The 14,983-nt window shown below is 35.5% G+C and overlaps 1 protein-coding gene across 1 annotated transcript in view; it reads left to right on the top strand.

Annotated features, from left to right (window-relative positions):
* Positions 1-14,390, top strand: part of NUFIP1 (nuclear FMR1 interacting protein 1) — a gene marked incomplete at its 5' end in the record, with an annotated part of 47,028 nt that extends 32,638 nt beyond the window's left edge. The window contains 3 exons of the mRNA XM_084234625.1: positions 5,600-5,716; positions 12,740-12,972; positions 14,250-14,390. Coding sequence (XP_084090751.1) covers positions 5,600-5,716; positions 12,740-12,972; positions 14,250-14,381 — 482 coding nt within the window. The 3' untranslated portion in view covers positions 14,382-14,390. The remainder of the gene's footprint in view (positions 1-5,599; positions 5,717-12,739; positions 12,973-14,249) is intronic.
* Between the last annotated feature and the right edge of the window lie 593 nt (positions 14,391-14,983).

The following is a 14,983-nucleotide window of genomic DNA, read 5'->3' on the forward strand; positions in this document are numbered from 1 at the left end:
ATATCCTGTTAACTATTCATTTATTTTTTAAATCCTTTGTTTTTTTTTTTTGCATGTCAGTTAGGACTAAGTTTATTTTGTTGCTATTAAGTCATTTAAATATTTATTTCACCAATGTTTGTGGTTTTCTTGGGTTGTGGCCTTAGGGTTGTTTGAACTAGAAAAGAGCTGACCCATAATGTGGCATCACTGATTGGAAGTGCCTTAGCATTCACAAAAGAAAAAGGATCAAATTTATTATTCACAATTATAATAAAGAAAAAATCAAAATCAATAAGCAGCTATAAACCAGAGATACACTACGGGGGGCGGGGTGGAGTTGAGGAGGGATTAGGATCAAAATAAGTGGGGTGTAATTGTATGGGGAATATAACCAAAATGAAAATGCATACATTGTGCAAAAATGAAAAATGATGTAAGAATTATATAAAAAAAGAAAAAATTTATTAGTCACTCATTATAATAGAAATATAACTATCATCACGGAACACTGGCACATCAGTCTTCCTGCGCACTGACATAAGCTAGGTGGAACTTCTGTTGTTTGAAAGGTAGGTGTTAGCCTGTTATTTAAAAGGTAGATGTTAAAGTAAGAAAACTACTACTGCATATCAGCTTTCACAAATGCTTGTTTTTAAGAGTTGAAAACTTAAAAGTTTTCGTTTCTTACAGTGACTTTTCAATGTTTATGTAGCATTTTCTTTAGTAGACTTAATTTATAAATCATCTTGGGGCCAGTACACGTAACTATGTTTTTGCTCCATAAGGACAATAGAAAATAGTGAGAAGAGGGTATGGGGAGAGACAAGTAAAGAAACAGTTGTTGAAAGAAGCCAAATAGGAAACTCTTACAACTACTGTTTACAGTTGGACAAGATATCCAAAGAGCAATTTTTTATTCTACCTTCAACAGGAATTTACTGAGGACCTTCATTTTGCTGACTCAGCACCACAATGCAGAGAAGTCTCTCCATGTCTTCAGAAATTCAGACTAGTGTTAATATTTCCCATAGTGTTTGATATGTATGTATGAGAGAGGTAGGATTTACCCTACGGAAATGCTTCTAGTGCTTTAACAGTAAGAAAAATTTGAGCTACTTATTTTAAAATTTGATTGTTATTGTCATTGCTACAATTGTTATACTGGTTCTTTTTTTAGTTTAAAGAGACGTTTTGGCTCTTTTTATTAAAAAGTGTGTGCCTTCAGCATAGTCTTTTCAGGATAGCTGCTAAAAATCTCTGTTTGAATGCTAGGTAGATCCAAAGGACTTTCGGAACAGTCTTCTGTTGTTATTTGGGATGAAAAGTCACTGTATAGGGTGTTTTGAAGTGCCAAAAGAATGTTTCCCATTTTAAAATTGTTACTATGTGTACTGGAGTCCAAAGGCATAACAGGGGAAACAAAATAGAAGAATTGTTTATTTGTGTGAACTCTTACTCTTGGGGAGGCAGTCAAATATAATGAGCTATGTAATACTAGTAGCAAGTGCACAAGTTCCTAGATTGTGGTTTTACCATTCTCCAATGGTAAAAAAGGAACCATGGCTTTTTGGAGAAATGGTTGATTGTATGGCTCCAACAGGAAAAATACAAATAGTGCCAGGAAGTAAGAAAGTGATCCAAAAAATCAGGGTGGTTTCATGTAAAGTGCTCCTAATGACCAAAGTTGGTCAAAGTTTGAGCCACAATATAAATAATATGTCATAACCCAAAGAATAAAATAGCCACAACTCCGTAATGATATAAATGAATATAAGAGAGGAGGGACTACATTGCTGGTATGTGCTGAGATTAATTTCAGTGGGTATGTGGAGATTTCCCATCCCAACAAGCAGTTCTTGGGTACCAGCAGGGTTTTCATGAGTTCAGCTCATTTCTCACACTATCTACCAGGAGATAACATCAGATTCCACAAGTTTAAAGGCTCAGTCTTAGGACTGTCCTTCACTTCACACACCAACTGCAAGTCCATGGTTCTGACTGACTAAACATCAGAGGTCTTCAAGGTTCCCTTAGACTTCTTGTGCCCTTTGTAAACTCAGAATAATTATTAATTGTACTTCTGTTCTGACCAACTGACTATACATCAGAGGTTCCCAAGCACCTTCCACAGGTTTAGTTCATTTGCTAGAACTGCACGCAGAACTCAGGAAACCCGTTTACTTACTAGATTACCCATTTACTGCAAAAGATACTGAAGGATATGAATCAACAGCCAGATGAGTGACTGTAGTGGCAGGAAGGACACAGAGCAGGTTCATCTATGATCCAAGCAGACCGGGTAGAGTCCTGAAGCCCTCAGTGGCTTTCTCGGGCTTTTATTGAGTTTTTACATGTAGTGCAGCAACCAGGTACACGGCAGGCAGGGATGCTGGGTGGGGGATTGGGGGGCAGGAAGCCAGCAGGCCTCCAAGCCCCCAGCAAGTCTTTGCTCTGGGCTTCTCTCTCTCTCCTGGCGTTCTTTCTCCCCTTCTCTCTCCTGCTTCTGCTTCTCCTGGCAATACCTCAATACTGCAGTCATGGCCCACAGAAGTAAACAACACAACTATAACAATGTAACATGCAGGTGCCCCATCAGGTGGGGCAATCCTAGTGGCAGGAGGGCAGAAAAGACTGAAAATCATTTACCCTACAGTGACATAGGGCAAAATATGGAAAAAAGTTGTGGAACTTCTGTATCCTCTCCAGGCATGGCATTCACCCCAAACCTCCATTCACCATTGGTGTTCACCAACCCTGAAGCTCTCTAAAGCCCTTCTTCTAGGGGATTTGTATGGAGGCTTCATTACATAGACTTGACCAGTTAACTTATTGGCCATTGGCAATTGACTTCAACACCCCAGCGCTTTTCCCCTCCCTTAAGCTCAGAGGGTGGGACTGGAAGTTCCAAACTTCATTTCATTAGGCAGGTTCCCTGGCAAATAGCCTATCCTCCTCTCATGTTTTCCAAATGTTACCTTAATAAACATGGCAAAGGATATTTAACACAATCAACACTTAGGAAATTGTGATCTTTTGGAATCTGTGAGTCAGGAATTGTGAATGATGACCAAATTTTGGTCATCTGATATGACCAAAATGTATATTTTGTCCCTTTGATCATAATATCACAGGAACAAATCTTTTCTTACAGAAGAATTCCAATTAATAAATGTAGAAGAAATGAGAGAAATTTCCCACTGGAACACCACAGAAATAATTATTTCAGATAAGATCTACTGATGAATGGTAAAATTAATAGTAAAAATTTAGGGTAAACAAAAAACATCCCCAAATGTTTATTGCTGTGGTGGTTTGAGAGTTGTCCAAAATTCTGTCATAGTCATTACCTAAAGAAGTGGGTCATATCAGGGATATCTTTTAGGAGGCTTTTATAGTTATTTAGGTAAGGAAGAAATGTTGACAGCTCTGTGTTGATAGATCTAGATAGACAGCTCTATGTTGATAGAGTGGTTGCAATATGTGGGCGAATCCGAAGAGTAAAGTATGATTGGCTAGGTTTTATCTTTACCATTGAGAAGGAAGATTTGGCATTTATTGAAATGGAGACTATTTTTTGGAATAGCAATCAAATACTTGTTTTTGATTATGTTAACCTTTAAGATGCTTCTTTGACATGTAAGTGGAGATGTTGAATGGGCAATAAGATTATTCAGGAACTTAGGGAAAATAGAAGACTGCTACTATATACTTTTTAAAGATTTGAGATAAAATAAGGTTTTAAAAAGAGGAGACATAAAGAGAAAAGGTTAGTGTGGGTTGGAAAGTGAGCACTCATAAACTTTAGAAGTTGTTCAGTGAGAGTCAATAGGTAGACTGGACAAGAAAGCAAAGTAAAGAAAATATTTTTTAAAAGCAGAACATCATTATTGTCAAATATTGTCACTAAGTTAAATGAGAACCAAGAAATAACTTCTAGGTTTAGCAATACAGAGGAATCAGAATCAGATTCCTTCCAAACTCGGAAGGACAAGTTTAGTGATCTGGTGGTTCTGAAAGAGATTGGAGTAGATTCTGGAGTAGGCTAGACAGCTGTAAGAATTAGATCAAGTAGATGTTAGAATTTTGCTGTGAAAGAGAAATGGAGTTGTAGCTGAAAGAAGACATTTGTTAGTATTATTACTAACTTGAGACATTACAATCAGATGATTTCACTTTAAAATGAGGGCAATATATGGCTTTCTATAGATAATCAGTAGGAGATACTCTGCCACACTAGTTAAGAATTGGAATTTGAAGTCAGCCAGGATTTAAATTTGACACAAATGTTAGATTTTTTGTTACCTGAAAGAAAAGTTACTCAAATCTGAATTTTGGTTTCATTGAAATTAATAATGAAAATGATACCATGTAAGATTAAATGAGCTCATACTTTTATAGAGCATTCTAGTGAACTAGACAGCATTCTAGATGCTGTTAAGCACCTCTCTTTGGGTCTTGGAAGAAAATACTACAATCAGCCTGTCGTTCAAACAATGGAATAAACAGTCTGCATTCTTACTTGTAGATTTCTTTTTAATCCACTAATAATTTTGAGATATATAAAAACAACTTTCCCTTTATTAATGCAAGAGAACCGGTAAAAAATCAGCTAAAAATTAACAGTAGCAGTTTAGGGAGGGTTTGGTGCTGGGTAGTGTGGATGAGTAGAGCAAAGATTTAACTTCATCAACTAGAATGTGGTAGCTTCACACTTTGATAAGGTTATTTATTAGTGAATTTCATATGAGTGTTTTGGTTTTCCCTAGACTAATTTGGTGAACATTCAATGCTTTCTTGAAACATTTCTTATTGGTTAGGGGTTGAGTTGGTTCATTACACAGACAAGTTATTTTTTGTCTTCATTTTCCAGTTAGCCTTTATTTTTATTTGTTTTTTTATGAATAGACTTAATTCATTTTCTCATCTGCCAAAAATAAAGGTAATAGGTGAGATCACTGGGCTACAACTAAGTTTGCTGGGCTCTGCTCAATCCCTTCACCTTTGGCATGCTCTCTAGTACTTGCTAAATTTTCATGCTTCATTTGTTTGCTTAAGTTTCTTAGCCTTTTAATAAAAAACTTTGTATAGATTGATTTTAGTATAACTCTTTGGCTAAAACTTTATCTGCAGAATGGCTTTGTTATTTGTGTCCTTAGAACATGTCTTAAAAACAACAAAAAAGGGTGGTTATTTTTTATATTTTTTTACTCTTAAACTTAATTGTCATAGTAATCCTAATCCAGTGGCATTAAATAAACTTCTCGTCTTGCTATTAGAATAAACTTAATTAATAGCATAAATAAAATTCATTAATATCAAAGAGATGAATTTAAAATTCTGTAAACTATGAAGCGTAATGAATGAGCTATGTATAGTTTCCATTTGCCCCTCTGATTTTTCTTTGGGGCAAGTAGCTTCTCTGTTCATGAAGATTTAAATTAAGTAGTTTCCTGGGTCTCCTGATTTTCATTTTTTTTTAAATGGAGGAAATGACCAGAAATTACCTTATTTTCACTTACATATAAGGTTTACTGAGGAGCTATCAGTTTTTTATATGGTGGTGGATGTTTTGGTATACTGTTTAAAGCTAAGTTCTTTCTTTCCCTTTCTACTTCAGAGTCTGATAAAGAGGAGAAACCACAAAGTGCTGTCATACCCAAGGAAGTGACACCAGCCCTGTGTTCACTAATGAGCAACTATGGTAGCCTCTCAGGGTCAGACAGTGAGCCAGAAGGTAAGTCATGAGCTCAGTAGTTACATGTAGGTTTGTTCTGTTTTATTGCTCTTTGTCTTTGATATAGACTAGTCAGTAACATCCATTCATGTGTATGTATCTGAGGGCAAGTTATGCCATGTATGTCTATTTGAGTTCCAAATTATTTTCTCATTTGATTCAGAAGTAGGGTTAACATGTGGTATAAGAAACCTGGAGAAAAGAGGGAAATATTTTGCTACTATGGAGAACAAGGCAAAAAACAAGACAGTGAAAGAATAGGAAGGAGAAGAAATAATACCTGCTAATGGGTCAAAGAATACTTTCAATGAACAGCAAAGAAAGTTAATTTCTTCTTTACTGTCAAGAGACTTTTGTTAACATGTTTGCTAGCAGCTTCGGTAGGTTGAGGGTCGAGAGAGATCGTTATTGCAAAGAAAGATGATAGAATTCCTTAAATATAGTTAGAGCATTGTTTTTTATAGAGAACATTTACAAAAATTATCTCAAATGGAAAACACAGTAACCCTATACTTTTGGTTGTATTAGCATGTGTGTTTTAAATGTTGGAAGAAATGGAATCCTTTCAAGAGCCTTTTGAATCAGCAATTTCAGGATTCATATCTTACTTTGTAAAGATGATGATAAACCAGCTTAATCTCTAGTTTCACTTTTAGGATCACCTGAAAGAACTGTGAGTAAGCTGTTAATCTGTGGTGCTGTGGCGGTTCTTTTTTTTTTTTTTTTTTAAGATTTATTTATTTATTTTTAAAGATTTATCTATTTATACAAGCACTGGGTACAGTCAGAAGTGTGGGAGGGTGAGAGAATTCACCAGAGCCAGAGCGGGGAACAGAACAGGCAGACTGACTGAAATACACTGAAATACAGCAGCGGGTGGCAGGAGAGGTCTGCGCGCCATGTGGGACCTTCACCGGCAGCCGGGGATTGAACCAGCGCTGCAGAGGCTGCAGGCAGCTTCGCAGCCTGTTGCTCAACCGCTGCGCCACCAGGGGGCACCCTAAAGATTTATTTTATTTATACAAGAGCCAGGATACAGGCTGGATGCATGAGAGGGTGAGAGGATTCACCAGAGACAGAGCAGGGAACAGAACAGGCAAACTGACGAAATACACAGCTGAGCGGAGCAGTGGGCGAGACAGGAGAGGTCTGCTCGCCATGTGAGTTGCTCCGAGGCCAGCGGGGATCTAATCGGCACTGCAGAGGCTACGCACTGTAGCAGTTCTTAACCCAAAGTTCATATTTACTAATCCAGCATATGTCTAGGAAACATAAGCTCATGTGCTATGTTGTGGAAACCTGGCTTCACATAGTGATTTTATTTATGTTTTACCAACCGTGAGAAATTTCATGTGTGTATATCTCTCAGGACAAGATGTAATCACAGGAAAAGGAATTTTTAAAAAATCATTATAAAACAAAAATATGTATAATCACAATAGGGGCTATATGGAGAGAACGGAGATAGGGTTTAAAGGTGCCTATGTAGAATAAAGGAAAGATTTGAATGTAATTGGATAAAGATTACATCGCTTTCCTTGTTGACTGAGCTATAGGTAATTAATGTTTGTTTGGTTGGAAGATAGTGAATAAGGGAGAATTGAACTATTTTTTTTAAAGATATTATTTATTTACCCAGACAAGAATTGGGGAGGTAAGAGGATTCACCAGAGACAGTGGGGAGCAAAACAGGAAATCTACTGAAATACACTGCTGAGGGGAGCAGCGGGCAGGACAGGAGAGGTCTGCTGCACCATGAGAGTTGCTCCCTGGCCAGCTGGTGGCTGGCAGTAGCTTGACAGCACTGGCTTTAACCCCTAAGCCACCAGGGAGGCCCAGAATTGGACTTTCATATGAAAGATAATGTTTATTATTAATCTGTAACCTAGAAATTATTTTTCTTTTTTTTAATGAGCTGTAGTTTTCTATGAGAGCTTATTAAAAACTGTTTGAAGTTTGAAATATAAACCACTTTGGATTTTCAGATTATTTCATAATAGATAGTTGCTTCTTAAATTTTTAATTTTAAGAAAAACAGTATTTCCTTACTGTTGTTTCTAATACACTGAAATGAAGATGGAGTTATCTTTAAACACATATTACATTTCCTGCTTATCAGTTGTATTTATGACAGGTGAGAGCAAAGAAAGCTATTACCAGATTACTGAATCCCATAAAATCAAGCTGCATTTGCCGTCTTCTCTCTCTCTCTCTCATGATAAGATGTGTTTATATTTGTGTCTTCATTTTGAGGCTGCTATCATTTTAAATTAGAAGAAAAAATGAAAACTCAAAGCGATCATTGATGTCCTACCCTTGTATTTTATGTAACTTTAAACTCGGAGGGGTTAAGTTTGCAAAGCTAGTATGTAGCAGAAATGATGTAAAACCTAGGTTTAGGGACTGAAAAATCTAAAGAAGCCAACTATATTGTCTTCCATTTTATTCTTTTTCTGTCTGGCACCTGTCATTTTCCTGCACAATAATGCATCACCTTCTCTTTAGCTCTTAGAAGATGTATTTGATTTTGTGTGAATCTGTTTTTAATTGTCCTGCCTTAAGGAAATAACTCTTGCTTTACATTCATAAGCCTTAAGAATTATTTTATATAGTTTGAATTCAGCTTTAATAAGCCATTCAGGTCACTAACACATTCCTAGCTTTTAGTGTTAATTTTGGATAAGATACACAGGGACCTTAGAATAAATAAATCAAGGAAATAAAGTGGGCCTTCTCTGAACCTTGAAATGGCGTTGCAATACTGCTCTGTGGATTCTAAATGGAGAGGAGCAGATTAATTCTTTCTGACAGATTTTAGCAATTGTGTCTTCACAGTTAAGATCTATCCCAATTTAGGAATCAATGTAAAGTTTATAGAGGACCTTGAAAATGAGTAATGTTTTTCCAGAAAGTTTTAACAAGGAAAGGCTCCATCGAGGAAGACTTAAGGAAAAGGAGAGGCTATACTGGGTTCTGATGGGGTCAGAATCACTAAACTACACATGGCAAGAAAATTTCCATGAGTAGTATGTCCAAATTAGTTAGTTTGATATCCTGGGTTTGCGTGTTAGTCTTTTTGGGTGTTTGGAAGCATGTGTGCATTTTGGCCAGTAAGTGATGGAACTAGAACTTGAACCTAACAGTTTGAGTCCAGAATCTGTGCTTGTAAAACTTATATTTACTTTCTTTCAGATGTAATTTCCACATTCAAATCCTATGTAATGCTTGAGTATTGAGGATTTTGAAGAATTTGATTGGATTCCCAATGCTCTTGTTTAGCCAATTGAATCCAGTTTCTCAGCTTTTAGGGTTAGGGTTAGGAAATAGACCTTTTGTGTCCCATCAGCCTATAATTCATGGTAATCAAAATGTAAAATAACTTCTGGGGGTGAGCAGAGGGGATTCCTATCTTAAAACTGATCCTGTGGTCTTTATTCTACGAATATGGTTAAATACATTGATTTTAGAATGTCAAACCAACCTTGTATTTCTGGGATAAAATTTTTCTTGGTCATGATATATATCACCTGTTTAATACATTGCTGAATTTGATTTGCTAATATTCTAAGAATTTTTGCATCTATGTTCCTGAGGGATATTGGTCTGAATTTGGTATGAGCTGTGACCTGTTAATTTTTCTTTTTAAAGGACTTGCCTAGAACTGCTACCATTTTCTTGTTTGTAGTATTCAAAAGTGAAACTATGTGCGCTTGGTATTTTCTTTGTGAGATTTTAAACTTTGAAATTTCCTTACTAGATTTAGGACTACTCAGGTTTTCTATTTTTTAAGTCAGTTTTGGTAATTTGTTTTTTAAAAGACTGTGTTTCATCTTATTCTTTTTTTTTTTTTTGACATTTTATAAAATTGTTTACAATTTTTCCTCATATTGTTCATTAGTATTTTGTTCCTTTTTTCTTGCTCTATTATGCCGTGTTTGTTAATTTTATTGATATTTTCAAATAACCAACTTCTGGCTTGTTTGAATTATCTCTACTATCTATTTCTAATGCACTGAGTTTTTTTAAATTTTTTAAAAAAAATTTAATTTTATATTTTTTTACACCATTTTTCTTTTTTTTTTTTTTAAGATTTTATTTATTTATTTATACAAGCACTGGGTACAGTCAGAAGCGCGGGAGGGTGAGAGAATTCACCAGAGCCAGAGCGGGAGCATAACAGGCATACTGACGATACACTGCTGAGGGGAGCAGCGGGCGGCAGGAGAGGTCTGCATGCCATGTGGGACCCTCACCCGGTGGCCAGGGATCGAACCACGCTGCAGAGGCTGCAGGCAGCTTCGCAGCCCAGTGCTCAACCGCTGCGCCACCGGGGAGGCCCCATTTTTCATTTTTGTGCAATATATGCATTTTCGTCTTGGTTATAGTCCCCATAAAATTCCCACCACCCTTGTTTTGATCCTACTCCCTTCTCCCCCCCACCTCACAGTGTGCCTCAGGTTTATAGTTGCCTGTTGATTTTGATTTTTACTTTATTATAATTAATCTTTTTCCTGATCCCTTATTTGGGTTTTCTAAATTCCTGCTATGAGTGAGACTATCCAGTAATTTTCTTTTTCTTTCTGGCTTATTTTGCTGAGCATGATCCCTTCCAGCTCCATCCATGTTGCTGCAAATGGCATGAGTTTATCTTTTTGATTGCTGAGTAATATTCCATTGTGTATATGTATCGCATCGTCTTGATCCAGTCATCTATTTTTGGGCATTTGGGTTGCTTCCATAGCTTACCTATTGTAAATAGTGCTGCAGTAAACATGGGGGTGCAGATGTCCTTTTGAATTAATGTTTTTGTGTCCTTTGGGTAGATAGATAGGATTGGAATTGCTGGATCAGATGGAAGCTCCATTTTTAACAGGTTGAGGAATCTCCACAGGACTCTCCATAGTGGTTGGACCAGTTTGCACTCCCACCAGCAGTGCAGGAGAGTTCCTTTTTCTCCACATCCTCGCCAACATTTGTTGTTGCTAGTTTTTTTAATATGTGCCATTCTCCCTGGTGTAAGATGGTATCTCATGGTAGTTTTGATTTGCATTTCCCTGATTACAAGTGATGTTGAACATTTTTTCATATGCCTGTTGGCCATTTGTCTAATGCACTGAGTTTTAATTCTTATTTCTTTCCTTCTCAGAACTCTCTACCTCATTACAGTTGGAGCTTGGGTGATTATTTTAGACTTTTCATTTCTGCTATAAGCATTCAAAGCTATGCATTTACCTTCATGCATTACTTTTAACTACCTCTCATAAATATGACACTTGGTATTTTCATTTTTATTTCAAATTCTTTTCTAATTTTTATTATGATTTGTTCTTTTAACTCATGTGTTATTTAAAAGTATGTTGTTTAATTTCCAAATGTTTTCAAGTTTTCTGGCTAGCTTTCTGTTCTTGATTTTACTTTGATTCTTTTTGACCAGGGAACATACTCTCTATGCTTTCAGTTTTTTCACCTTATTGATACTTGCTTTATGTAGTCCAGCACAAGGTAAATATTCATGTGAAGCTGGCAAGAATGTGTATTGGGTTGAGTTCTTTGTTGAGTTGAATATTAGTGGTACTTAGGTCTTCTGGGTCTCTGCTCATTTTCTGTCTAGTTTTTCTTCACTTACTGAAAGTAGAGTGTTCATATCTCCAACCCTAATAATGGAGTTGTCTATTTTTCCTCTCAATTCTCATGAGTTTTTGCTGCATACATATTGAATCTCTGTGAGTAGGTGTTACTGTTTTATGTTCTTAATATATTGTCCTTCCTTATCACTGGTGATAGTTCCTGTTCTGAAATACTCTTTTTCTGATATTAATGTAGCCATCCAGCTGTATAATTGTTGTATGCATGTTGTCTTCCATCTTTCTTCTTTTAACCTGTGACTTTCAGTACTCATTTTGCTTTGTTCTTAGTAACTGAATTTTAATGTCACTTCAAATTGTGCAACACAAGGATTGCGTACAGTTAAGTTTGGTTTCTTGTAGACATCATATAGTTGGTCTTGTTTTTTTTCCCTCCCAATCTGACCACCCAGCCTTTTAATAAATGGAGTCTTTGAACTATTTACATATAGAGTAATTATTGACACAGTTTGTTTCTATTTGCTTTATCTGTTTTTCTATTTTTGTTCTTTTCCTGCCTTTGAATTAATCCTGTTTTTTTGTTTTTTATTTTGAATGCAGATACTCATTTATTAGTTGTACTTCTTAGGAGTTGGTCTAGAATTTATAATATGTAACTTTATTGTGGTATGTTTTCTTTTTTAAAAAAAGATTTTTTTTATTACCTAAGAACTGGGGTACAGGCCAGAGGTGCATGGGGCGTGGGGAGAGAGGATTCACCAGAGACAGAGTGGGGAACAGAATAGGCAGATTGACTGAAATACACTGCTGAGGGGAGCAATGGGTGAGACAGGAGAGGTCTGCTGCGCCATGTGGGTAGCTCCCTGGCCTGGGATCAGAACTCATGCTGCAGTGGCTGTGGACAGCTTCACAGGTTGCGTCTTAACCCCTTGTGCCACCAGGGAGGCCCTATAGCAGTATATTTTCAAATGATAATGCATCATTTCATACAATTTAAGATTATGACATGATACAGTTTTCTCTTCCCTTCCTTTGTGTCATTGTCACTATAGATTTTATTTCTATAGATGTTATAAACCCCACCTACATTATCCTAAAAAAGCTTTTTTCCAATGAGAAAAAAAGCTTTTTGTTTTTATGCACATCTTACTGTTCCTGGTATTTTTTATTCCTTAATGCAGATCCAAGTTTCCATCTACTACTATTTCCTTCATAGGGCTTGCTTTCTGTAGTTCTTTGTGATAATCTCCTCAATTCTTGGCAGGTATAGCTCTCAACTTGAAAGATATTATACATTTTACATGCTTAATTTTAATTAGTAAGTCAGTAGTATTAGATGGGAGGTAGGGGGAGGATTATTAAGACTTTTGTTATTTTTGGAAATTTCACCTTTGTGAAATTTGTGTATGTGTGTATGTTTGTTTTAAATCACATTTAGAAGTTCCTATCAAGAATGAAGCAGATGTTCTGGCAGAGAAGCAGGGTCTTCACGGCAGTACTCCTGAGAGACCAGGTCCAGATGTTAAAGTGACGGTTAGGAATTCCTCAGAAGCCAAGTCTGAGAGCCAAAAGAAAAGCTTTAAACAGACAAATTGTAAGAGGAAAAAAGATTATCACAACTCTCAAACATTATTTGAGCCAAGAACACACCATCCATATCTCCTAGAAATGGTAAGTGATTATTCTTGACATTCTTATCTTTGTGTCTTTCTCCTGTCATGAAGATAGAGCCGCCATATTTGTGCGGGTGTCTTTTAAGGTTACCTAGAGACATATGGTATGCACCTTGAAGACTCATCTGTGTTTCTTAATCCTTAAATTGCATTTGGCATGTGTAACTACTGATGCACAGTAAATGTGGAATAACTCTATTTTAAAAACTGATTAAAATAAACAAATCTAGATTTAACTGGTTGCTAAAGAAAGGAATGTTAGTGTACTGACCTTTTTTAAGTTTTTGTTGTAAGCACAGATAAATGCAATGGCAGGCTGAAGGGAAAAGAAAAAGTGTTTATTTTGTGCATTATTGGTTTTATTTTCAATGTGATATGCTCAAAAATCTATTTTCTTGAAATTATGAAGAGAAGCCATGCATCTTTTGATTCTAAGTAATGGAAATGAAACTGTTTAAAGATCCAAGACTTTCATATTCTAAGAGTAATAGAAACATTCCAATTTTTTTAGTGCAGTCACAAAAATATCTTTTGACAGTCTGTGAAGACTGTTTTTCCCTTGTCAGCCAAGGTTGTGTAACTAAAATATTGTATGGCTACATTCTTGTGAGATGTTGTAGTCACTTTTTATTAAAATTGATCTGAAATGTGCTCTATTTTATAAATTTATGTGCTGTATGAAGTAAATGAATTTTTTAAATGTCCATCTTGTAAGTAGTGAATTAAATCATTTTTCCATAAAAAGATCCTGTGTGATGTTTCACACATTAATGACATTAGGAAATAAATTGATAAAATAAATTTATCCTTTTTGGTGAATCACCTATGAATCCTTGGTTATGTACTTATTGTAAATACCGGAAATTTTTGGCTTTCTTTCAATTATGGTAAGTACCAAAATGAGAAATTATGAAAGTCCTGGAAAGTTGGAGTTCTTTACTGTTAGTTCCACTAATTTTGTATTTACTGTATACCATTATAGCTTTGGGTTTGGAATTTGATATAATTTTTAGAATGAAGAATTATAGACTTTTAAACCTTTTTTCCCTATTAGATTCTCTTAGAGCGGACCCCAAGTGTGAACATTTGTGTTTGGAAAACTATTATATAGTCTTGGTATAAGTCAAAAAGAAACGTCCTTGTATTGTTTTTCAAAAAAATAATTAGTTTATATAATACATCTTAATTATTCTGTGTTCTTTATGTGGGGAAGGCATGCAATATTTTAGAATATATTTTATTTACTAACTAATCTTTTTATGTTTTGTTTTTTAGCTTTTAGCTCCAGACATTCGGCATGAAAGAAATGTGATTTTGCAGTGTGTTCGGTACATCATCAAAAAAGACTTTTTTGGACTTGATGCCAATTGTGCAAAAAGTAAGGATGTGTTGGCGTCTGATAACTGAAGCATGTGAAACAGTAACATTCTCAAATTAGTAAAGAAAAACCTTTAAAAAAAAAAACACCTAAAATTAAATTGTAAACCTCATGGAATATTATGTTGGATTTTTAAGTCTTTCTTTGAATCTATGCAAATAAATACATAGCTGGTTTTTATGACTGTGTCTGTATTGTTGGGATCATTCACATGTACTGGCAGAATTCTGCTTTTTATTTGTATATATATGTATTTCTGTTTTGTAAGGAAGTCTGCTCTTAGCAGTATTGAAGATAACTGGTTTAGTCGTAAAGACAAAAGCTTTACAAATGTTTAATTCATCTGAGCAGTACAGTAGGTTGGAGAGAGAATAAAATAATTTCATTTTTAATGAGAGGAAGTCATTCTTTAATTTGCAAGGGGAAATATTTTTAAAATAAACCAGATAAAATTAATACGATCAGAAGGCCTTGAAATTTAAATTTCCTGTTTATATCAAAGGATATGTTAAAATTCACCTACTTGGCATTACTTCAAAAAGCTCAAATAGTGAACATTTAAAATACTAATATAGACACCCCTTCTATGTATGTTTAGATTCAACTGAAGAGGGTTTTGTGGTGTTTTTTG

Source organism: Talpa europaea, assembly GCF_964194135.1.
Source record: "Talpa europaea genome assembly, chromosome: 6".
NCBI lineage: Eukaryota > Metazoa > Chordata > Mammalia > Eulipotyphla > Talpidae > Talpa > Talpa europaea.